This window comes from Lissotriton helveticus, chromosome 3_1, assembly GCF_964261635.1.
Source record: "Lissotriton helveticus chromosome 3_1, aLisHel1.1, whole genome shotgun sequence".
In the NCBI taxonomy this organism is placed as follows: domain Eukaryota; kingdom Metazoa; phylum Chordata; class Amphibia; order Caudata; family Salamandridae; genus Lissotriton; species Lissotriton helveticus.
In genome coordinates, this window is record NC_136061.1 from 1549835704 (window position 1) to 1549862596 (window position 26893).

Consider the following 26893-nt stretch of genomic DNA (forward strand, 5'->3'; position numbering starts at 1 on the left):
TACTTAACAGGGCTGGAAGAGAGAGCAGTACCTCTGTGTTTAAAAATCACTGCAGATTAAAGTTTCATCTGCAGTGGTTTTTAAAAAGAGAGGGAATGTTCCCTCTCAGCCCTGTGTAAGTACCATTACAGTACTGATTTATTCTGCCCAACTCTGGTTTAAAGGTACTGCAGTAATACATGGCAAAGAAAACTGACTATGACACATGAGAACATTTGTTTTTCTATTTAAGAAATGCTGCTTTCTCTGTGTAAGTTAGGTTAGATTTTCAGTGTGATTAAAATATTTATTTCACATCTTCGCTTGGAATAATGCTAGTAAAACTATTCAAAATTATCCTCCAGTTCATTTTCTAAATCAGATTTTGGATAACTTTAGTGGAAAGATAATGTTATCAAAATGTACTTTAGCCGCCTGAGCCAGAACTGGCTTAAAACAAGTTCTTCCTTGCTTCCCACCTCAACAAGCCAATACACATTCTAGAGTGGAGTTAATGACTTTGCCTGCCTGAGGACAATGTCATGTAGATCTAGGAAGGTGGGGGCATATTATCAAGCAGGGCGATAGGCAATTATCGCCGCATTAGCGGCCGTTTTCGGCCGCTAAGCGGCGATAATTCTATCGCCCTATTAGCAAGCTGTCGCTAACTGATGTTAGCGACAGCTTTTAGGCGATAGCGAGCGGTTTGGGACCCGCTTTGCATGTCAGCGATGTTTATCGCTAATGACAGGCAAAGTGGGGGTACTCAACCAGTTAGCGACTGAAAAGCAGTCGCTAACGTCGCTATTGACTGTTAGCAAGACAGGCGTAGCGATGGAAATCCCAAATACTAACACCTGCCCAGACCAGTTCTTAGCCATGTTATCCAATGGGAGGTGGATAAAATGGCTAAGAGCATTTCGTTGCTAATGCATGAATATCGCTGTATTCTCAGCGATATTCACGCATTTCGCCACTATCGCTGGATATTTTAGCACAATGGAGAAAAACGTTGCTAATAGCATGTTTTCTCCGCTAACATATCCAGCGATAGGCAGCGATAAAAAAAATGCACTAAGCGCATTTAGCGATAAATATCGCTATTCCTTGGTAATATGCCCCTTGGTGTTTCTGTCAACAGCTGACCACTTTGAAAGGATTTTGCCATCTGGATAACCAACAAGACTGCTTGAATTACAATGGACTTGACACTCCTTCTTTTGCCATGCTGTTCTCAGATAGGACTGACAGGATCTGCTCTCATTCCTTCCCCGAGCCCTCTTAGACCCTTTGGTCCTAACCCCAGAAGGAAGAAGAACCAGTTTGGTCCCTGATATCAGGGAGTTAATATAATCTAAACAGGTGATTGTTTGCGGTCCTGCCTAGATCTCTTCTGGAGGGAAGAAACATTTTACTATCATGATTTTAGGGTTTCTGAGAATTTTTGGAGTAGAAACAAGAGAAAGTGATTCAGGAGGATGTGGACATAGGGTGAGAAAGGATTGTACTGGTGTAAGTACCCTATCACTAATTAGTGCACTAGATAAGATTGGACTCACCACCACTCCTCAGATAATTTTCGGACCTGGGAGGAACACTCCTGAAAAAGAAGGCCCTGCTGGAAGAAAGAAGACTTCTGACTGAGGACATCTGCCTGGCACCCAGGGTACTTACTCTCCATGGGTGAGGTGACTGACCTCTTGTTTACCTGCTACAGGCCCCAAATCAGGACTTGTGACTCCGAAAGTACTCAGCTGACCACAGAGAACATCATGGTTGGAGACAGACTTGATGCCTAAGGTTGACCGGAAGGACCTTTCCCAACAATTGGAGAAAATCGGGACTGAAACATTTTTCAACCTCAAAGAGACTGAGGCAATCTGCACAGTCTTGCCCAGTGAGGTAGTAAACAAAGCAGGTAAGAAAACAGGTTTAACCACTTCAGAGCTTCGTGCCACACAGAAATCAAGATTAAAGGTACCTCAAATTAACATATCCAGCCTCATGGCGCTCTTTCCAGCTACAGCTTCCAGCCTTGCCATACTGAAGGATATTTAGAATCGAAAAAGTGGTGAAGCCAAAAAGTACACCTGCAACGCAGGGTGAAGCAGCAAATCAAACAGCAACAAAGCATTCATGGTGACTACAAAATCTAGCTTTATCTTGCTTGGATATTTTGGCACCAAAACAAATAGCTTCGGCAAGAGCCCGACGATGATGATGTATGCAACTTCATGGGACCTCTACTGGCTTCAGCTTTTGACCTTGCCTTGGTCAGGGAGTTTGACTTCCACTTCAGACATTATGCCCTAAGTTAAAACATTTGACAGAGACAACCTGCTTGGTCTATCCAACCTCAACTCTTTTGCAGTCAGCCTGAAATCATGCCTAGGTTCTGTTCAGTCGTGAACTGTTGTTTTTCAATAGCACTTTAATTTTTCTGGACACTTTTTGCTTTAAAACTTTAAAAGTTCAAATCTCTGGTTCCCATGATCGAATTTCTTGGATTTTGTGTTGTTTTGCTCTTAAAAATGTACTCTATTTTACTAAATTGATTTGTATTCTGTTCTTTGAAATTGTTAGTACTACTTGAACTTCAGATGCATTTCTTTGGGGAATGTCCTTCTGCATGTGTCACAAGCTCACAGCCAACAGCGGTTGAGTAGATTTTCTCTGAAACTTGTGTTGAGACCGAACAAGCGTGTGTTTCTTCAGTTTGTAAGGGCTCACTCTTTTCACATTATTTAACCCACTTTCGGACACCTCCCTTTTCTCCCTTTTTTATTTTTAAAACTTCTCTCGCCAGTTCTCATCTTTCTCAAGTCTTTCGCCTACTTCAAAAATTCCAAACTCCACCCCTTTCACTCACAGGCTACCTCTGTAACTCGAGGTCCCACCTGTTTAAATGGGACAAACTCCTAGCATTGCCTGTCCAGAACTGCCAGGGACTGTCTGGAAACAAAAATCAGCACCGACAAAAATGTTCAAACCAGTCTCCAACTACAGGAGGGTTCCAAGTGGAATCCGGCCTGAGGCTGTTGTAAGGACGAGACAGCACATCCTTCTCTGAGAGCAGCACTAAAGTTGTCACCGACCGGGAAAATGCGAGCCTGGCAGATGGGCCAGTTCTCCTTGAGAACACTGAACACATATGTAACTATACTGACACCTGACACAACAGCAACTGACAAAACCATGGAACGGCAAAGCATTAAAACCTTTGCTCTTTCCTTCTGTGAAATGACGGTCAATGTACTATCATACTTGTTGAATGCTGTATTGTAACTAAATGAATGTATGTGATCCTTGTGTACACAACAACAAATCTTTCATTGTTTTTCCTGTATGCTTTTCAACTACTGCTACTCATCAGCAGAACATTCAACAGAACATGCTGGACTGAGCACACATATGCCTTACAATCAGCTTCAATCATGATCCCAACAACTTACTAATTAAACCACCACACCATCTGCAGAAAGAGCACTTCGTATACATCCAAAACAATTCTTCTTGTGTCATGTAATCGCATATCACCAAACTCCCAAAAGCACTGACTAGACTGCAATGTCTCTCATTCAGCCCCCTCTAGACACAGACTACACCCTACAATAAAAGAATATATCAAACACACTCTATGCAGTCTTATGTTCACATTATTGCAACAGAGCCATATAGATTTCAAAAGGTCCCATCTCAACAGTACATTATTGATGTTATACCAACCTGCATATCAGAGGGATTCAGAATTCGTTTAACCATACCACACCCAGGCACACGTAACATAACCTTTAAACTACGTGATTTACCAAAAAATTACTAGCACCAGAGTAGTGTCCTCAGGTTAGGAAATGGACAACCATTCACTCTGGTTGAATAAAATAGATGGCAATGTTGTTAAGTAGCCACATCCACACAAATAGTATACTTGCAATCTCTGACAGGATCAGATACATCTTATTCACTTGAATAATAAATGCACACAATTATTACACAACATATTGAGCAGGCAGAGTTTCAGTCAGAAGCTACAATGACTCCATTCCAGTATCACAGAATGGTGAGAGACACCCACAATATGAAAAGTTCTATACATATGTGTCCTACAGTTCATGCTTTTTCAGTAAAACTGTCTGTTTGTTGGACAACATAAAAGTCAACCCTGTGCAAGACTGATTCTAAGCACACCATCAGGATATGCTGGCCTGCGTCCTAGATAGTTCACAGTGCTCCATCTGTAAACTTAACCTAGCAAGGTAACAGGTGGTATGTGCAACCTCAAAACATAACAACCCTCACTCCCAAAGGAAATTGAGGAAACAGATCTGAACCCTTTAGTTTGATAACTCATGCATGCCCAAAGATAGATAAAGGAAGTACCTGAATTGGTATTTCAAATGTATGGAAGCAATTATATTCTTGTGTAAAATATGTGTGCTGCAATAATTAATAGAAGGGAACAAAACAGAGTACTTAGCATCAAGAGAGTGGTAAAGAAGAAGAAGTATTAAACCATTGTGCCTTTACATATAATACATGCTTGCATATAAGTACAGTGATAGTTATGCTCCTACATAGAGCTCCCTATCCTAGTGCCTAGGGTGGGTGAATCTGCCAGAATCCATGTAAGGATACCTAACTCTCCAGTCACCTGTGGATATGTTTAATCTGGGAGCACATATTGGTGTAGAACTGGGCACCATTCTTCTCAGGAGGTAAATAGGTTTCAGCTGGGCTGGAAATTCAGCATCGGACAACCTCGACAGTGTTAGCGAAATACTCCTCTTACTAAACAATGGAGTGATTTCATTTTCATAATAAACTTCAGCCATGTTGCAATGCCGAAGTCTGAGTCAGGCTGTCAATATTGAATCTATCCTGACAAAGCTGTAGCTGAGCGAACAATAAGAAACATTTTGCACAGTGAACTTTAGCTGTCATACAGAATATTCATGGCTCTGATGATATGCTTAGGAAGATATGCAAATGTAAGCAAAGTTATTTCATGAAACATTATCTGTACAAGCATGCAAGCAAATATGTGTCAAATATTAACTTTCAAGAAAAGATGTCAACTTTAACATATGGTTGAAAACAAAATGGTTCTGTCGGGTAACAAGAAATTGCTTTAAAGAATGGTTAACTCAGTTCAATCTATGTATGAAGTAAACGCTCTCAAGACAATCCAATCAAAAGATAAAGTCTTTATATTAACAAATATTCATGGTCCACAAGAATTGCTTCATTCTGTGATAACACACATTTCAATGAATGGTAAAATCATTACAAAAGACACATATAGTGCGCGTGACTGTCAGTGAACAAGGTGATCAGTGCATTCAATTCAGTGACACATATACACAATATATACAGTGAAAACAAGGGGAAAAAAGGAGGGGGCCAGTATGTTAAATTAGTCCTCCAAGGAGACAGGGGGCGATTTGTACACGCTCCTGGAGTTATCTTGGCCGGTGGTGAGCGTCTGACTTTAACATATGAACGCGTAAAATCGTGTTGTTTCTGCCTTAGTCTAATGGGACCACATGACAAATGCTGGGTGCATAATGTAAGAGACTGTGAAGTGTGGGGCTAATAGAAAGACTTTGGTTGGCATATAGGCAGGTAGTTGAAGTTTTAAGCAGAATATTGGACAGTGGACAAGTCGTATCATCATATCTGACAGTTAGCCGGTGGACCCCAACGTCGCCTACATTTCAAGAAAGACACAAAAACTTGATTCTGGTGGAAAATGAGACACAAAGACAAAGTGCAATGTACTCTTGGACCTGAGGCAGGCTCTCCAGTAATACAGCAATGGTAACAGACATGACATTCACAAATTAAGGAAAGATAATAGAAATACTTGAACAATCAGAATATTGAGGCACATGGATAACATGTTTGTCAGGAGCTCCTTGCCGATGAGCGGTATGTCATGAGGTTGTACGAGGATAATTGTAGTTACTTATTTCAATGTATAATCATTTAGAGGTTATAGAAGCAACTCACTCTGGCCCTCATTAAGAGTGGCCCATTAAATCTGATGTGGCCAGTGACAACAGATACCAGTCTCATCGCCATTATACGTGTTTAACGTCGAGATTATCGCTACTGAAAACAACCAAAATACACATTTGAAAGTCTGAGGAAAAACAAAGGATTACTGGTGGAGACACATTCAGGATTACTGATTCCCCCAGTAATTCATTATTTCTCTGCGGACTTTCACCTCATAAAAGGAAAGATTTTCACCACCACCAAGGTTACCACTACCTCTGGAACCAGTAACACCAGTAATGGGAAATGTACAGGCCATTTTCCAAATCCCTCATAAAGATGGCCCCAAATGTGATTCAGCTGACAGTATGTTTTAGTCTGAACCTTTCCATAAAAATGTGTACCCTTTTGTACAACTTGGCAAACGTAGGTCTGAATAAATAAATCATTAGGCACAATAACTTCGATCATGAGTGGAAACATTCCATTGTTTCCTTTAACGTATGTGATACAGCACTTCACCAAAAATAACTATTTTTCCTTCATTTTCTCCTCAAATTAACAGCTAAAACATTTGCGGTGGTTTGGAAACAAAATGCCTACTTGTCATTTCCGAACTCAAACTTTCCCGGCCCATTTCGGAGCAGACTTCCATTGATCCACTTTGGGACGTCCCCCGTAATCTTTGTAGGGATGGGCTCTGGGGTCTCCTCCACACTCTGAAAGAGGGGTGAGATGCACTCCAATCCTTTCTTTTCCGTGAAAAACAACTTCTTCTGGTCTCTGGTTATAAAGTTCTTCAAAACTGGACAAAAAACAGAGATAGATGATTAGCACATGCACAGTCAGTGTTCAGCATGCAGGAGATAAATCAACCCATTGTGCACTGAACTACATAATGGAACTTATTTATGCAGGCAGGAAAACAGACTCTGAAACCCATACAGAAGATGCCCTCTACTCCCACCATTATGATTATTAATAATACCAATAATAATAATACTTATAAAGTACATAGCTACTTTTTGCGAAATGTCCCAGCCCTAGGATTCTATCTCCCAAAAAAGAGACTGCCCACCATGCTGAATTTGTTTCAACCAGACCCAAAAAGCCAGGTCTTCATTTTTTTCCTGAAAAGGGTCTAAGTTGAAGCCTGCCAGATTGCAAAAGGAAGAGAGTTCCCGATTTTTGGCTTGAGGTAACTAAACGTGCTACCTCCAATTCTGACTCTTAAATTTTGGAATAACAGCCTGTTTCATTTTGGCTGATCTCAGGTTTCTGGATGGAATGTAAGGTTTGGCCATGGCGTGAAGATAACATGGACCTTGAAAGGAAAGAGCCTGTAGGAAAGTAGGATCTGCTTTCATGGTCACCCCACTTTTTAGGTCTCGGCTAGCGTAGACTGCGCACATGCGCAGTCTCGCTGGCGAGATTTAATGGTTTAGAGTACTTTCACTAGCGAGGGTTAAGCCCCGCCCCTCTTTTCCATTGGCTGTCGTCACCGTTCATGTTAAACGGTGGCCAGCCATTGGAAAAGAGGTTACAGTGACGTACTCTTTTCTCTTTTAGGGCCGTCCCATTTGGACGGACTTCCCTGACTTCCTGCTGGCGTAAAAGGTTTCTTATCTTCTTTATGGGGAAAAACAGATGGCCCCGTAATGAAAATAAGAAACCTTTTACGCCAGCAGGAAGTCCGGCGGAGCCCGTCCAAGTGGGACGGCTCTAAAAGAGAAAACTCGGCGGGTAACAATTACAACTCCAATTTGCTAAAATTGCAATTCTTTCAAGGCAGATGTATGTTTACGAGACTTTCGTGTACATGACGTGCAAGAAATGACAAATAGGGGCGTGGTTGAACCATCCTAACGTGTGCGTGGCGCTTGCCACAACATAGACTTGCCATCTGTCTGCGTCGTGCGGTCCTAGGCAGGTAAGCGGCCTGCAGGAGCTGCTGCCTATCCTACCACGCAGTGTTGTGCCCGAGCTTGTGAATTCACTGTACAGTATGTCTCTGTCATCCGCGCATTGCCTTGGGGGTGGGAACCTGGTCACGACAAATTAACATTCAGTTTAAACCCCGCCCCTCCCCGCAGGCCAGGGGGAGGAGGCAGTGTGTGTACAGTAGGTGTTGCGTTGAGATACCGGCGCCCCTTGGCTCAAGGAGAGCAGGGGGGAGGAATCTACAGCAGCCGCCGGGGAGGGCAAAGCACGAGACCAGGCGCGGGTGGATGTGGTGCTGCCCTGCAGTAAGGCTGCGTCTCTCCCAGCAGTAGGGCTCCAGACCGTCCCGGAAAGGACAGGAAGGAAACATCCCCGGTGGACAGGTAATATCCAAGTTAGCTCTGCTGACCTGCTGCGGCGACACTCGCTGTGGTTCGAGATCACCGATTCAGCACTCAGCAATCCCAGCCCAAAATATGCTCTGTGGTCTGATGTTGCACTGCAAGGTCATATGGTCCTTGGTGCAGGTGGCGAGAGATACCACGGAGCTTTGGGCGCTGACACCACTGGCCATCACCCACTGCATTAGGTGCTGCCAGCGCTGTTTGCAGCCCCATCCTCCATGCAAGAGGGGGCGCTGCCACCACAACTGTCCATATGTCACCTCTACACTGAGTGGCTCTGCCACCTACAGCCGACAACCTAGTGCACTGCTCAGCTACTAATCCCCTTCCCTCGCCCTGGGTGATACAATGGTCATTATGCCAAACATGTTCCATGTGTGCAGACACTACTGTCCATATTCTACTCCCTGCACAGAATGCCTTCACTGGTGTAAACCTACTATGACTGCAGCGATCTGTACTTATCTTCTACCCCTCACCTGTATACTGTCACCACTGCCCAGCTCCTGTCCAACAACCCACTGTGCATCCCCTGCACCTTGCCTCGGGAGCTGCCATCCCTCCCCAACTCCTGCCCAGGCCCCAGTCCTCACCGAGTACACAGCCTCCACTGTCGACCTCTTGACCCTACGTTTCCACTGATACCTTGACTGCTGACTTCTGTACTTGCCCCTGCTGGCCAGTCCTTACCCCCGCCGTGGGGGCTGCCCCCAGTGCCCGTCAACTACACCGACCCTGGGCAGTCACATCAGCCCCTTTTTCTTATCCCTACACCCCCGGGTCCAGCCGCCACCCTTGCTCACCCCCTCCTCTCACCTCCCTGCCCTGAGTGTTTTACTCAATGCTGTGGGTGGACTCTGAGGGTTCCCTTGAGGTATTGGCCATCATAGCTGTGTTTGAACTCAATGTAGGATATGTTACCATTACTCTCTGCATCTACTAAAAGGCACTGGAACAGTCAGTAGGTCTCGTCTTTTGGGATTTATTGGCTTTGGCAATGGTTTTTAGTGATGATAGGCAGCTTGGCTAAAGGGGAAACAAAAATAGGTGCTAAGACACTGCCACGGTACCTATCACATTTTGTGTGCACCACGCAGGCACGCGCCTACAAAAGGCACATAGCTTTTTTATTATTTTTATCTACTTATCCAAGTTGGATTGGTAAATTAAAACAAAGGTGGTGCCAAAGATTTTCTTGTTTCTTTTTAAGTGTGTGGGGAAGCAACAAGGAGTGTGGACAGCGTGGTCCTTGCAGGTAACAGCGCTGGAGTGCTGGCGCCAGGGGGAGATTTCGAGGGACGATGCTGAGTGAAAATTAAATAAATAATTATTTTACCCTCTGCATCGTCCGCCGGAATCCCCCCCAACCTGCCCCACCACCCCACTGCTGTTACCTGCACGGACCACGGCTGAGAGTGGAGTGGAGGCAAAAAGGAGGGCATGGGTAGGGGGAAGAATCATGCACGGTGGGGTTGGAAGCAACATGGAGGGCAGCAGAAGACAAACACAACACAGCAAGAGAGGAATGTGTGACATCAGGAGCACAAGCACATGGATGAGAGACCACGCAGCATGAAACGGGGAGAAGAACACAGACAAGAAAGCAATGTGGGTGAGAAGCACATAAGGGCAGGTTCAACACGGAGGTACGTGGCTGAGAAGCACTTGAGTGAGTGCAACAGTGGAAGGATAAAGAGAAGTTCACAAGGGAGACAGCTGGAAAACACATACACTCTCATTGATTACTTAACTAAAAAGAACAAGCATTAAAATGCAATAGGTCTCGCCTTTAAATAAGTTAAAGCCATTTGCTTTGCTATACAATACCATTAGCAAAGCAAATGGCTTTAACTTAATTAAAGGCGAGACCTTTTGCATTTTCAATGCTTGTTTGCTGGTGTCATTACGTTTTACTGACTAGTCTGACTGGGATACTGCTAATCAGGATCCCATTCTCTGTGCTTCTTGCCTAAATTTAACATGGTGAGTACTTAGGTACACTCCAAATTGGCTACTGAGGTACCCTTGTAAGTCCCTAGTATATGGTACTAAGGTACCCAGGGCCTAGGTACACCAGGAATCTCCCATGGGCTGAAGTATGTAGTATGCCACTCATGAGTGACCACTCAAATGATGTCTACAGGCATGTCATTGCAGCCTGTGTAAGCTGGTGCTAGCACCACTTACGACAGATATATATATTTTCTTATATCTGATGTCACTGCACTTAAAACCTATAAGTCAACCCTATGGCAGGCCTTTCAATTCCTGAAGGCAGGGTGTGAGGTTATAAGTGTGAGGGTGCCCCTGCATGAGCTGGACACTCCTGCAATCATCTGAGTCTATTCTCCCAGGTTGTAAGTGCTTCAGCCATTATGGTATATAGAGTGGCCATGCGTCATTATGCGATGGCTATCTCTAAACTGGCTGTGATTAACCCTGTCGCGTTTGGTATCAAACATATTGGAATCATACCCCCAGAAAACGGTGTGAAAGGTATGATTACATGCACTGTAAAGCTCCTCCGGGAGGCCCTCAGTGCTCCCGGTACCAGCGTTCTAGACCCGGACAGCAAACTATGGCTGCTGCCAACCAGAGACACGATTCTGCCCTCCTGCTGCTGAACCAAGCTCGAGCAGGGGAAGGCAGGTGTTGTAAAGAGTGCCAGGAGACAGATGTCGCTTGTTGAACACAGGTTTATTCTTTCACAAGCAGGCAGGGAAAAATCCGACCAACAGCGCCGGGATTCAAATCAATACTCCCAACTGCCCAGTGTTAGAATGCCCAGCTCGCACCCAGCTCCTGACACATAACAAGTGACCACGAGACCAGCACGAGCAAATAAGATAAACATAACACATCTCCTTTCCTTTGACAATTAAACAACAAAACTAAACATGAGAAAACAAGAATAAAACAAAAAGAGAAAAGCATGTTAATATAATATATATATTCCATAACACAATATAGAAATAAACATTGTCATTAAAGTCATTCCACTCCTTTCCTGACAAATCAAACTAAATCTTTTAAATATGCAGGTAAATTTCTTTTCTGAACAGGTCTACTCTCCTTATTGTCAACAACCCTCTTAACATATGGCTCTCTTTTCTCCAAATCCTTTCTTTTGTCATTTTTCTGATACAATGCAACCCTGCAGAGATTCCAAGTTTGGCCATTCCTTAACCTGACATAATTATCACTGACAGATTCAACCCAAAAAGGCCCCCTGAATTTGTTAAACATCCCATGGTTACCAAATCCCCCTCTGATATGCACGTCCTGGTAGATTTACCTACAATGTGATCATTTCCGAGTGTTGTACCTTGCAACCATGTAGGGACTAACTTGGTCCCTGCCGGTCTCCCTCTCATAAGCTCAAAAGGTGTCTTGTTCATGTTTTGGTGTATCGTGGTTCTATAAGCCCAAAGCATTTCTTTTATCTCCTTCTGCACATACCTATTCGATGCCAAAGCAAGTTGCATAGTTCCCTTAACTAATCTGTTGACCCTCTCGCAAAGTCCATTACTTTGTGGGTTGTACAGCGAAGTGCGTACATGTTTCAACCCCACATGTGTAAAATACTCCTCCATCTCCCTAGATGTAAACTGCGTGCCATTATCTGTTAAAACCATAGAGGGAATCCCTTCACGTCTAAAAATTTCTGTAAGAAGTTTGATAGTAGACTGTGCAGTGATGCTCCTCATAAAGGCAACCTCTACCCACCTGGACGCCGAATCCACTAAAACCATAGCAAACTTCTCATTATCTTGCAACTCATAAAATGGACCTATGAAATCAATGCAAACCTTTTTCCAGATACCCTCCTCAGATACTATCCGTCCAAGCGAATGGCTACCACCCACTTGTAATCTTTTTTCTGACTCTCTGCAAGGTTGACATTGCTCTATCCAATTTTTCACCTGTGAATCTATCCCCGGCCACCAAAAATTCTCTTTCAGACGTTTGGCCGTGAGAGTTTGGCCCAAATGACCTTTGTGAGCCAAAGCAATTATACGTTCCCTAATTGATTCGGGTGGTATATACTTCTCACCTCTGACCATGATGAAATCCCCCAACATCGAAATTTCATCTTGCAATTGGACAAAAGATCTAAGACTAGGTGGTACCGTGCTTTGTCTAGAGACACCCTCCTTCCACATTTTCACCAAACAGCCCATAATCCGGTCCTTCTTCATAGCCTCCACCCACTCCTCCTTGGATATAGAGCTAGGAAGATCTTCTGTCAGATCATCTAAGTATGCAACCACATTTTCTGTTACCAACTCTTTTGTTTCTGCCTTAGTGTCTGGCAGCCTTGATAGACAATCTGAAACTCTGTTGCACCATCCTGGCACGTACTCAATATTGCACATGAACTCTTGTACACTGACCGCCAACCTTGCTAGCCTCCCCGAACAATTCCTAAAACCTCCCGGAGCTAGCACTTTCAACAAGGGTTTGTGGTCCGTCCTAAGTGTAAATGAGATCCCCCACAAATAAACTCTGAAATATCTGGTGACCCTTGCAGCTGCCATTGCTTCTCGCTCGATGACTGAGTAATTCCTTTCACTCTCAGTCAAAGAACGAGAGGCAAAGGCAATAGTGTTCTGTTGTCCTGCATTTTTCTGTGTCAATACTGCCCCAATCCCTACTGAACTTGCATCCACAGTGAGAAAAGTGGGCAAGGACTGTTCAAAGCTGGAAAGAATATTTGCACTCAAAATATTCTCTTTGATCAAATTGAAAGCATTCCTTTGTTCTGTCCCCCAAACAAATCCTCTCCCCTTCCTTAATATATTCCTCAGCGGCTCAACCTTTCCTGCGAAATTCCTCACAAATTTCACATAGTATTCCACCATGCCCATAAAAGATCGCAAGTTGTCCTTGTCATCAGGTTCTGATACATTGCATATTGCACTAACTAAATCTTTCTTGGGTTGGATTCCACTCCCACACACATGGTAACCCAAATAATCCACTTCTTTTGCTGCAAATACACATTTGTCTTTGCGCAAGGTTAACCCAGCATTTGAGAGACACGTCAATACTTTATCAAGTAAACATAACAGCAGGACAAGAGGTTTCCGGTGAAAGGGAGGTTGGACCACTTCCCAGACAGAACTTAGTGTATTGGGACAGGCTGAGGGTTCTTGCCAGCACCACTAGGCTCATTTGAAGGGCACATTGGTATGCTCCTTGCATACTGTAGTTGAAACCAGTTCAGGGAGCCGTTGGATCCCGCTCTGACGCGAAACTGGACAATGGACATGGGAATATCCTCCCCACTGTCCATCCCCTCCTCTGGGAGGGACCCCCGAATCGTCCCCATCGTTTCCTTAGGGTAATTAATGGCTTACCTGTGGGTGGGTCCCTGGATTCATTGTGGCACAAGATTCAGATCCGAAACCACTTCAACTTCAACCATCCGGGCACTTTGGACTTCGCTGGACTTCACGCTGAGAACAGAGACTGCAATTGGGAAGACTCCTGCTGCACCTGGTCTCGTCGTCCTGCCAGTCTTCTGCAACGTCTGTGCCTGTGTTCCATACAGGTTCTTCACAGGGCCTGTGGACATCCAAGACACCCAAAGGAATCTGCCTTGGAGTGAAGGAGTACCTCGCTTGCATCTGCGGTCACAGCAACAAAGGTGACCGCAGGTGGTGGTTCTGCAACTCCCTTAAGGCCTGCCCTGTCTTCACAGCAAGTTTGAAGTCAGTATCCCTCGCTTGAACCGCTGGAGCAGTACCCCCTTGCACCGCGTTGACTTGCCGTTGCGAAGGCTTGTTGACTCTCTCATCCTGTGATCTTCAGGCTCCATGAATCTCCTGTAACCAAGATCTTTGCCTGTATCGCATCCTTTGCATCTTGGCCTTTACCCTTTGGCGAGCTGCTCGAGGTCCTCTTGCGACTCCTTTGCCTCCAGCCTGTGGGTCCAAGGGCATTGTCAAGTTCCCTGCGCCTCTGACATTGGTGGGCATTTGTCTTCCGTACCTTCTGGTCACTCCTGAGTGGCAAAGACTCTGACCCTTCTGCTCGCAGGTACCTCTCATCTTGTATCCACCTTTGGGTTCCACCGGACCCTTTCACCTGCTTCACCAGCTGCATCTTTTCTGAAATCCTTCATTGTGGTCTACGGCGGTTTCCAAAGTCACTTTGCACCAATGCACCTGGCTTCCCTGGTGTAGGTATCCTGTTTCCTGGGGTATCCCCAGGTGGGGTGACTCTCCAAATTTCCATCTTCCACAGGGTTTCTTTACGGTCCGCTGTGAAGTGTCCTTCTTCTTTAAAACTGCAACCGCGACTTACACATTGACTTGCATTGAGTACACAGTGTGTACTCAATGCAAGTCGTGTAAAGCACACGACCTCCATGTGGTTCCTTGGGTCCCGACGCTTCTACGCCTTCTGAGTCCATTCACAACTTAGGTCGCGGTTCGTATTCCACTATTTTAGTATATGGTTTGGTCTTCCCCTGGAGACAACAGTGTATTTGTGCTACTTACTTGTTTTATTTCCAAAGTATTTGTGTGTATTGGGTTTATATCTCCGAGTAGAAGATATTGCAATGTGTTAGTGAGTTTTTATAATAAATACATATTTTTATAACTACACTGTGTGTTTCTTTTTTACTTAACCTAAACCATAAGATTAAGTACTGGTAAAACAAGTTGCTTTACACTCATTCTGGACTAAGCCTGAAGGTTGCTCTCCACAGCTATCACTTAGAGAGCTTTCCAAGGTTGTTGTCTGGATTAGTGCAGGGTGCTACAATTACATAAGTGAGCACCATATACTAAGCCAGCCTTCTACAGAGCATTATAACAGTAGCATAGAGCTTTGAAGATGGTTCTCTGCCTAACATTTTGGCTTTATTGCTTCCTTTTCATGCCAACTGTAAGCAGAAAGACAAACTGTGAAATCCTCCTTTTCTGGAATTGTACCAGTATTTAAAATTTCCCAAACTATTACTTTAATTTAACAAACTGAGAGCACCTGAGTATTCCAATAGTCCATAAACTGCTTAGATGCCCCAACTAATGAAAAATGAAACTTTCTAAGAGAACATTAAAAAAGGCATTAGCATCCATTTTCTCAAATAGCCTAGACTTAAGTGCGATGGGGTAACATGTTCACCAAAAGGAGTTAATCTGTGGCCACCTTTTTAAAATTTGAAAAGCTGCATGTATTAACAAAAATCTCCAGTGGTACATTACTGCTTAACAATCTGAACAACAAATGTAATTGTAAGATCTATCTGTAACCTAAGTAGTTTTATTTCTAACATGTCATGTTTAGTAGTTTAACCCCTTCCACGCTCATGACGAGCTGGGCTCGTCATGAGGTAGCCTCCTCGCACGCTCATGACGAGCCCAGCTCGTCACGTAAAGTGCGATTTAAAAAAACTCAGCGTACGGGCGGAATTCCGCCCGCATGCATGCGGTTAAGGAAGAAATTTGTAAGACCTGCATTGTACATAACTGGTGTGTCATTTCAACTCATCAAGTGTATGCTTATGATAAAAAAATGAATTCTTAATGATGGAAGTTCGGTATACTTCAAAAAACAATATGGAAATTTAGAAAATGAAGTGTGTGAACAATCAGAATGGAAATGCCAACTGGAGATTCAAGGAAAGCACTGGGCCAAGAAATGCGGGAGATGTAAAGTACTTTACGGATAAGAGGGGGTCATCTCCATAACTCTACCAATTTGCTTGAGAAAATGCATCTTAGCTGCCTCAGATCAAGTAAAATTGGTCAAGTGCATTCACTTTATGTGGATTGAAGGCTGCCAATATTGGCTATCCTGTGTTCAGCTGAGCCTGAATAAAAAAAGGGTATAATGTCTTTTGCTAGGCAGAGACAGAATAACATAGGGTACAATGTATTTTCCTATGCTACCTACTCATTGAATGCCACATTCATCAACTGGTCTGCCATAAGTAATTACATTTATTGACTTCAACATAACAGATTTTGTTTTTAAACTAGTTATTACCACATTAGAGTAAGATAATGATAAAAAATAATACCACAAATACATCTATTCTTTTGAACAACCAATACAATATATACTTTACAAATAATTAAGTATTGAAAAACATTTTTAAAAACAATAATATTTATTGAATTTGAAATAAAAATAATTATGTTTGGAGGAAGTGGATAGGTATTTCACTATAAGGGTGGTGGTAAGAGAGTAGATGGAGGGGTGGCCTCTCCTGCTGCAATCTTCATTAGTACATTTACATTGTATCCATGTTTGGTTAAAACATGTTTTAGTGAGAAGAACATTTGAATTGGCATTATATTTTACTGAAACTCTGGCACTAGTTTTGAATGCAATTTTATTTAAAAAACGAAAATCATTAAGTAACACTGATAACTCAATATAGGTAGGCTTGCTGTTATTCCTGCTTTATATATGACATGTGAAAAAAAGTTCATGTATTTATTTCTTGAGTTTGCATATGAAGACAAACCTAGACTTGCCATCGTTTTGCTAGCTTTTAGTATTAATAATAAACTTGGGAATACATGCTAGTCATTCTAAGATGGCCACTGTGTTTCAGTAGGCAGGAAGAGGATGGCAAGAGAGTAGAACTCAGGGAAATAAAAACAAAGAAACATCAAAAGCTGCAAAATACAGCAAAGATCACAGAGGCTTCTCAACCCATATGGGCATTGGACCTACACCCACTGTGTTTTCTGCCCATTTTTACATTTTACTAATAGTACATAATAACATTTTATTCACTATTAGCTTAATACAAAGTGAAACACAAGGAGTTGGAATGGGACCTTCGCTAGGAGCTAAGGTAAGAAAAATAAAATCCTTTTAAAGGTAATGTTAGACCTGGCATCCTTGGCATGGTTTCCCCTGACTTTTTGCCTTCTGACCTCCAGTTTTGCAGAATTCATTTTTGCTGGCTGTAGGATTCTGGGCACTTTACCACTGCTAACCAGCTACAAAGTGTGTATGCTCTGTACTATAAACATGTTAACATTGGCTTATCCACAAATAGCATATTTGATGTACTTATACGTCCCTAGTAAAGTGCACTACATGTGTCCAGGGCCTGTAATTTAAATGCTACTAGTGAGCCTGCAGCACTGAGTGATCCTCCTACTCAGTAGCCCTTTAAACATGGCTAAGGCCTGCCACTGAAGAGCCTGTGTCAAGTTGTAGAACGGCCATTTCAACCTGGCAAGGTAACCTACTTGTCAGGCATAAACCTTCCTTTTTAGTACATGTAAATCACCCCTAAAGTAGTCTCTAGGTAGCCTATGGGCAGGATGCAGTGTATTTAAAAAGTAGGACAAATATTTTTAAGTTGTACATGTCCTGGTAGTGAAATACTTCTACATTTGTTTTTTCTCTACTCCAAGGCCTATGTCTCCTATAGGTTAATATTAGGATTGCCTTAAACACCTTTTAAGTGTAATTGCCGATTGGGAGCAGATAGAAATTTTGAGTTTGGTGTCGCTGGACTCACAAGTTAAAATCACAACTTATGGTGAAGCCGTTTTTTAAATTATAAGTCTGAAAATGCCACTTTTAGAAAGTTGGCATTTTCTTACTGTAACTATTCTGCACCTCTGCCTGCTTCTGAATATATGTCTGGGTTGGATGACAACTGGGCTTTGTGCATTCACTCTAGACAATCACACAAAGGGAGAAGGGGTGGACAATTGCTTCCTGATGGCCCCTCACCAGGCTGATGGGCCTTCCTGAGGTACATTGGGAGGGAGGAGCTGACACTTGCACCTGATAAGGCTGGCTGTATCCCCACACAAACAGCTGCATACCCCACTGTAATGTGTCTGGAGCCAGGGCAAGAAAGTCAGGGACCCTGAAATCTTCAAAGGCCTCTTTGATGTCTCCCCCACTTCCAAGGCACATTAGCATTATACATACTGGACCCCTGACACCACCAAATCAGAACTCTACTGGAACCAAGGACATTCTGCTTGGAAGAAGAGCTGCCATGCTTTTGGAGGGACTGCCACATTACTACCTGTATTGCTGTGTTGGCCTGCTTGCTGATTACTAGGCTGTAGGATGGACTGCCACTATGCAACCTGCTCTGCTGTGTTGGCCTGCTGCTTCTTGCCTGGGAGTGAGAGGGACTGGGCCTGCTCTCTACATACTTACACCCAAGATTATCCAAGGGCTTGCTGGCTTGCCTCCTATTTTATGAAGTATCAGGGACACAAAAAACTTCTTGCAATTCTACTGGTGCTACTGGACTCTGCAATCTGTGACACCTACACTTGCCTGAGACCCCCTCCAGTCCTGTGCCTTAGAAGTAGGTTCTGCAGCTGCTTGCTGTAAATATCAATGCAGTGATGCCTTTGCACTGATCGGAACCGACACAGTGCCCTCCAACGCAGTGCCAACTCGATGACAACGTGGGTCCCGTCTGTGAGGTTCAACAATGATGCAGCGCTGATCCTTTGACCATGACTGCGAGGCTCAACTCCGACACATCGACCCGACTGTGTGTATTGGAACCGATGCACTGAAGCCTTCGACGCCCACTCTTGTTCCGCACAAGATACTTTTTCAGCAGACCCTGCGTGGGATCTGTAGCCGACCTGCCCTTTATCATGGTCAGCCTGTACTTTGGATTTGTACAGGTAGTCCCTCGCGACCCCAATTAACATTTTGACTGCTAGTGACTTCAAAGAACTGTTTTTTTGCATTTAAAATGTTTAAATTCCTATCTCGTCTTCTATTAATTGAATTTTTGTTGTTTTGGTCGTTTTACTCAGACAAAAATTCTCTTTTGTTGTAAAATGAGGTGGAGTCTTTTGAAGTGTTTTCACTTTGTTACTGTAATTAAAGGGTGCTCAAATACTTTGCAAATTGCCTCTTAAGTTAAGTCTGACTGCTCTGTGCCAACCTCCTAAAGGGTGAGCACAGGTTAATTTAGATTGTGTATCTGAATTACCATGACATGATCGTGGCTCCTGCTTGGAGAGGGTATATACTCTGCCAAACTCTGCCAACCAGAAACCTCAATTTCTAGCATGTATGTTTTGTGAATTCATGCACTTAGAGTGTGTTGTGTGAGAGGAGAGTGTGTCCGTGTTTGGGTCTGTTTACATGTGTCAGCATGTGTATGTGACTGGGAATGAGTGTGATTGTGTCTCAGTGCATAAGACTGAGTCAGAGTGAGTAAGATTGAGTGAGTGAGTGAGTGAATGATTTACAGCAAGTGAGTGAGAGTAGTGAGAAACTATAGTAAGAACAAGTATAAGAAGGTGTTAGAGAACATGAAAGAATGCCAGGAGGAATAATGAGAAAACATGATTAAGTGTATCTGGAGTGAGAATGAGTGAGTCAGAGTGGGTAAAAATAAATGAGAATGAGTGAGAAGAGCGCTTGCTAGTGAATTTAGGTGAGTGGATAGGATGAGTGACTGAGTGTAAGTCAAAATGTGAGTGAGAGTGAGTATGAATTAAGGAGTAAAAATGAGTGAATCAGAGTGAGTGAGAATAAGTGAGAATCAATGAGTGAGAGTTAGAGTGAGTGCGATCGAATGTGACTGAGCGAGAATGTATGAGTGAGTCACAGTAAGAGTTAGTGAGAATAATTAGAACAGAGAGAGTAATAGTGAGTGCAAGAGAGGGAAAACAAATCAGGGAGGGTAAGTGTTTGAAAATGAGTGTGAGTGAAAGTAAGTGAGCATGAATGATAATGTAAAGTTATTCTTGTAAATCTGACGTTGGTCCTGACATATTGGAGGCAATTCTTAGAATGAAAGTCATCTGTGATCAAATACTGCACTGGCATGCCAGAGATAATATTTAGAATATGGAACACCCATGGTAAAATGCTGCCACTAACATAGTGAAGGCAATTCTTGGCATAGTGTTCAGGTCTAGATGCTTACCTTTAATCTAGGCCCAGGTTTTCTGCTGCCCGATGTACGGTCAACTGTTTTAGGAAGAAACAGTGTCACCACACACAGTAATATGTGGCAAGCAAGTGCCCTCAAGAAGCTGCCATCTACTCAGAAGGAAAGGCCAATGCTTAAAAATCCTCTTTGCAAGAGGAAGGGACATTTTTACTAAAAACTGGCGGAACGCGGTGTTACGCCAAAATTTGTAACGCTGCACTCCATCAGTTTCAAAACGCAGGGATGCGCCATATTTACAAGAATGCAGCGCACCCCTGCATTTCCCCTAGCGCTGGTGCTATAGAAGCTGCTTAGTGCCAGCACAGACACCCTTGCGTAATGTTGCAAGGGTGCCTCTGCTCCACCTTCCTGCTCATAAACAATCTTCACAGGTGATTTGCTGTTTCTATGTGTGCTGCAAAATGCAGCACACATGGAAAGAGCAAAATACGAGAAGAAAAGAAAATGTTCCCCTTCTATCGCTTGCTTAAGACCAGGTATTCACTGGCGATATTTTTGGTACTATCCCATACCTAGTAAATATGAAGCAGTGTCAAAAACCAATGGGTTTTGCGGTGGAACACCCACTGAAACACCCATTGCTCGCCCTTTCTCGCTAAATGTTGTGTGAATAGGGGCATTATTTACAAGACGGCATTAAGCCACGTTAAGTGTAAATAAGGCGAAGGACTTAACGGCACCAGAATATCGAAGAAAGTGACATTCTGGAGGCATTAACTCTTTGTAAATATGTTCCGAAGTCTTCAAAGGATTAATGAAAACTAAGAATCAGGTACTGAATAGTGAAATTCTTCTCGAGCAAAGATTCAGGATCAGCAAGTGGAGGGAGAGAGGAAGCAAAGGAGCACAGTTTTGTTGCGATGCTCCTTCCAACCCAGACTGAAGCCTTTATTTGGCAAAGGAACAGGAAAAGGAAATGCAATCAAAACATCACATTACAGAAAACACAAAGGATTAGAAAGAATTTGAAAGGAACAAAGGAAGAAGCAACCGCGCTGAAAAAGGAAAAGCAAAGGAAAACCCTAAGTTTATTAGCAGCAGAGCAGCTTTAACAGGCAGCTACAAACCCTCAGACAGGTGTTTGCTATTTTGGGCCTAGAGGAGCAAACAGCTGCACCTAGGCGCTCAGGAGCACAAGGCAAGGAAGTCCCAGGTGAGTGAAAGTCACAGCATGCAGCTGCTAGCTTCATGTTGGGTCTTCTGAGCCCCGGGGACCCTGAGACCATGCAATATACTGAAGTTCTGGTGTGTGCAGAAGGCGTAGATGGTGTGACTGCAACATAGTGACTCCTGTGGCAAAATACTGCATAATGGTGGTTATTCTAGGCACGATGCACCAGTGGCAAAATGCTGGTGGCGCTACTCTAGAAGTAAGCTTTGGCATATGGGTGGACCAACATGACATAATACAAAATGCTGACGAGAGTATACTAGAGGAAATTATTCACATACGGGTCACCCAATATCTGGCACTGACATACTAACATCTTGTATGCATTGTTTAGTCTAAATAAGCACCCTGGACATATGTAAGGCACCCATGACAAAATGCTGCCCCTGACATGGTGGAGGCAATTTGTGACATACGGAAGCACCCACAGCACGTTTTGAAAAAATGGGGTCAACTAATGGGGAAGGCCAGGTTTTATTGGATTGGCACACAATGAGAGGATCTGAATTTTTAATGACTGCTTTTTCGGAGGCTATAACGGTTTAGCAAATGAATGTGATAATTGTGCTTTAAATTGCACTATCTGATTCTTATCTTTCAAAATGTTTTCAGAGGGAAGAACACCCCTTAACCTTAACTGGAAGAAACCAGGGTCACTTGCTTCCTTCACTTGCTACAACTCAGGGCAAGAAATATGCACCGCAATTTTTAAAAATCACTAGTTGCCGCTGTAAACAGTGTATTAATGAGCACTGTTTACTTTCTGCATCAGCCTCTGAAACCAGTGCACTACAGGTTATGTGTTGCAAGATAAATTCAGCAGACTACTAAAAAACTAGCTGGTAAAGTGGCAGAAACGGAATGTGCAATACAGAATTTATAACCACAGAGAAGCAAAACCAAACTCAACTATTGAATATCTGGGACCGGATGCACAACCTAGAGGACAGGGCTGAGGACCAAGAGGGTTGAGCCCATTGTAATGATATCCAAGTAGTGGGCCTCCCGGAGGGCAGGGCAGGATCAGATATGGTGGAATTCTTAGGGACTTTGTTAAAAACCTTTAAGCCTGAGCAAACACTATCCCTGTTTTTCTCTCTGGAACAGGTGCATCAAGTTCCTTGCTGCCGTCTCCATCGGGATAATTGCCGCAAGGGGTAGTGGCTAAGCTGCTCCATTATAAAGACAGAGATTCAGTCTTTCAAGCGGCTACATAAGCACCCCCCATAAAATTGGCCAATCCGAAACTACTGGTGTTCCCAGACTATACCCATAAAATTCAGAGACAGCGCTCCTATTTTCTGGGGGTCAAGCGTCGCATTCTCAAACTGTACTTCCAATGCTCACTGATTTTTCCAGAAAAACTCAAAGTCACGAGCGACCAAAGAACCCATTTTTTATGGAACAGTCGTTTGATTTCGATTGGATCGAACATCACAATGGGCATGACAGCATCAACCACCACAAGCCATTACCGCAGAGATTTGGGAGAGGAGCTGGCCTAACAGCTTTGGCAGTCGACCCCGAACTAGGGAACCGGGTTCGAGTCTCGGCAATGACGCTGAACATCCTGCGATTCTGGGCAAATCACTTAGGGCCATATGTAGGTGGCCAAATACCAGTCGGTAACGGCCGATTTCAGACGTTACCGACCGGTATTTTGAGTTTCAGTTTCAGTAGGTAGCCAAAATATTACCGATTCTGTATATTTACCGAATCTGTAAATTACCGAATCGGTAAATTTACAGAATCGGTAATATGGGATGTAGGTGGCACTGGAAACAGTGCCACAGGCCCTTAGGAATTCGTTATTTACCATGAAATATTATTGCATGGTAAATAACGAATTCCTGTGTACATGCACATCTGTGCATGTACACCTGTGCCATGTGACACACAGACATGCCCTAAGGGCATGTATGTATGTCACATGGAACACAAGCCAAAAACAGGGGTGCAACAGGGTGTCAAAGTGACACCCATGTCCCCTTTGTAAAATCGGTAATTTTACCGATTCGGTAATTACCGAACCGGTATTTGCTATTGAATCCTATGGGCTTCAAGGCCCATAGGAATCAATGGAAAATACCGATTCGGTAATTACCGAATCGGTAATTACCGATTCTTACCGATTCGGTAATTGTTACAGAATAATTACCTACATGGCATTTACCGATTTGTAAATACCGAATCGGTAAAATTCGGTATTTACGATTCGGTAAATGCCATTTACCTACATATGGCCCCAAATCTCCACGCCCCTCACTAAAATGAATGTGTCCTCATGTAATGCAACTGGTGCTTTGTAAAGTGCTTTGATACCCGATAACGTGTCAAGTTTGTACTATATTAAACTCAGTGGAAAAGGAAAGAAAGGATCTATCCAGAGTCGACAGCGCCAAGTGGGGCGGCAGAACAACCCAATACTCAACCTGGATATCATGCCTTCAAACAGCCAGGCACACTCGGAGCTTGTGCTGCACTGACAGCTGCTGCTTCTTTTCATGGTGCCACCCCTCCCATGGACTCAGGTCTACACACTGGCTCCAGTGAAGATAATGCGACCTCTCTGCAGTCATCACCATCCCACTTCGAGACAGGCCCGCAAGTGACACCGCAGACTGCTGATAAAGTTGTTTAGAGCACTGTTTCGATGTGCACCTTTTGCTGCAGGCCCTTTGTCTTTATCACCGTCAGCATACCCCTACATGCATATTAGTTTACCCATTACTCCGAAACAGCTCCATGATGACAAGCATAGGGGTTGGTTCCTTGCTGGAAGGTCCAATTACTATCGAAGGGCCTACACTATACTTCATCTGCACACCCAGCAATAAATGGCTACTGCACAGGAGATGCACTTCATGTTCTGGAATATTAGAGGACAAAACATACGGCACTGAAGCACCCTCTATCTTCTTCTACATATAACGTTAGAAGGCGCAGATCATTTTCATTGAGGAAACAAATGATAGCCCCAGAAACTGTAAAGCACAAAAGTGCTGTTGCAGTTCCTTCTATTCCAATGACCAGTCTGCATTCACCAGGGATGCACTGGCCTGGATGAAGACAGGCATCCTTTACAAGCATTTTACACAGCTACTGACAAAAATGGCAGATACGCTTTTGTAGAAGGGTGCATAGCCAGCACTTCGGTACTCCTGGCTAGCACCTATGCCCCCAACTCAGACCAGCCTGTCTTTTTCATGTGCCTTACCAACATATTAGCTCACTGGGCGAATATACCATGGGTTATTAGAGGTGATTATAACTGTGTCCTTGATGCAAATCTGGACAAGTCACATCCTGTGCTGCCACAAGCCCTAAATATATCAACGACAGCTCATTCTACCTGCTGGTTATCACAATGGTCATTCACTGACATCTGGTGATGACTGCACCCAAATACACAGGTGTACTCTCGCCACTCCATCCCACATGACCTATACGTCCGGTTGGACAGCATACTATGCTACCAGCCTCCCTCATTGCCCACACAACTGATCTGGCAGAGTGATTACGGATCATAATACTCAAGTCCCTGATCTTGGATGGGGCACACCACACCCACCAATCCCAAAATGTTATCTCCACTGCAAATCCCTTTAAGACCCAAAGCCCCATTCACAAAGGTAAAGTTAGACCAAAAGTTTAACTTAGACCAAAAGTCTAGCTTTACTAGTTTTCGTTATTGACCATCGCACTTGCAAACACTACCTTTACACCTTAGGAGTGTCCACACTCGAAGCAGAGATTGCACACTTGGGGTGGAATCACCACAATCCAGCCGGAAGCTCTGAAATCAGGACAGGGAAAGTGAAATTTCATACAACTGCAGCCAATTTGTGCCATCTGCAACCCTTGCACTGCAAACCACATAAAAGCAGCACACATCCAATGCTCTGTTTTTTCCACACACATACTTCACCTGGCTGCTCTGCACCTTGCCATGACATCTGCCAAGCGTCAGAATGTTAAATATTAGGAGGAAGAAAACCTTCACAGAGGAGGAGACCCAGATAATAGTCTCATTTATAGTGGAGAACTACAAAAAACTACATTGCCTTCCTCCATACATCAGCATTGCAACACAGAAGACAGCCCTAAGGCAGCAATTGGCTAATGCAGTCAGTGCATTGGGGGAGAATGTCCGGACCATCACCGACATCAAAAAGAAGCCGCAGGATGAGAGCGGACAGGTGAAGGAGAAGTTCACCGGGATAGAGGTGCCCAGAGTACTCCTTGGTGGATACACTGGAACACAATCTCCGTATCACTTCTCTTCACAGTGCACAAAGTATAGACATACCTGAAAGATCCTAGAGCCAAGAGAACTTTGTGCACTGTGATATCGGTGGTTTCTGATCGCAGTGATTTTGATCATTGCAAGAGTTTGTTGTAAATATTGGTAACCGAATTAAGGTTAAAACAACGATTATTGTAATTACTTACAGCCCTGAAGAAGTCTATTTGTCAAAGACTGACTAAGACGAAACACGTGTTGGCTGTTTTGAAAGTGGTATTCTGGAAGAAGGAGGACAAAGAATAAAGAAAAGAAAATTGAAGAAAAACAGAAAATACAATTTGTGGACTGTGTTTAATAAATGGAGTGCTTGGTGGAACATTTGCAATTGATTTAGAAGCAGGACAGGGGAATACGAGTCTGGCCTAAACAGCTAGGCTTTTAATGCCTTCCTGAACCTAATGATGGAGGTTGCTGTTTTTAGTTCACAGGGCAAGTGCTTCCAGTTTTGAGCCGCACAAAGAATTATACTCCTAACCCCCCCCCCATAAAACGCCCCCCCCCAACGCCCCACCAGGAAAGTGGTCAGTCTGTGCTTCGATATTACCAGGTCTTTTGCTGAACTTGATCTTAAAGACCTGCCCAGGAGATACCCTCTGCACTTGTGTTTCAGGTACACCAGGCCAATGCCATGCAGTACTTTAAAGGCTGTGCAGAGACCCTTGAAAAATATCTATTTTCTAACCAGCAGTCAATGTAAACTGTAAATGGCAGGGGAGGCTGAAGCAAATCTGTACACCTTCATCAACAGTCTTGCCATTGAGTTTTGCAAATTTTGCAATTTATTCTGTGATTTTTTAGGGCAGATTGTGATAGAGCCCATTGCAGTAGTCTACACTTGGTAGCACTAGTGCAATTACAACAGTTTTAAGCATGGCGATGGGTAGAAATTGAGCAATTTTCTTTGCCATCGTAGCATACAAAAGGCAATGGACATAACTTTGTTCAACTGTTCTTTATTTGTCAGATGGTCATCAATCATGACTCCTGGCTTTCCTGCCTTCTGAACCGGTTTTGGAAGGGGACCTAATTCCTCTGAACACTATTTTGGAAAACATAAAGTAGGATTTATTCCACACAATATAACTTCAGTTTTTGAGGAATTGAGTTTAAGAACTTTTTTGTCCATCTAAGGCCCAACTGCACTCATGCAGCTGCTGAAGGTCTTA

At 43.5% G+C, this 26893-nt stretch overlaps 1 protein-coding gene across 1 annotated transcript in view; it reads right to left on the reverse strand.

The window, feature by feature from the left end:
• The window catches only part of BCO2 (beta-carotene oxygenase 2), a 611133-nt gene that overhangs the window by 327686 nt on the left and 256554 nt on the right, over positions 1-26893 (reverse strand). Inside the window, exon 2 of the mRNA XM_078683947.1 lies at positions 6580-6781. Coding sequence (XP_078540073.1) covers positions 6580-6781 — 202 coding nt within the window. The remainder of the gene's footprint in view (positions 1-6579; positions 6782-26893) is intronic.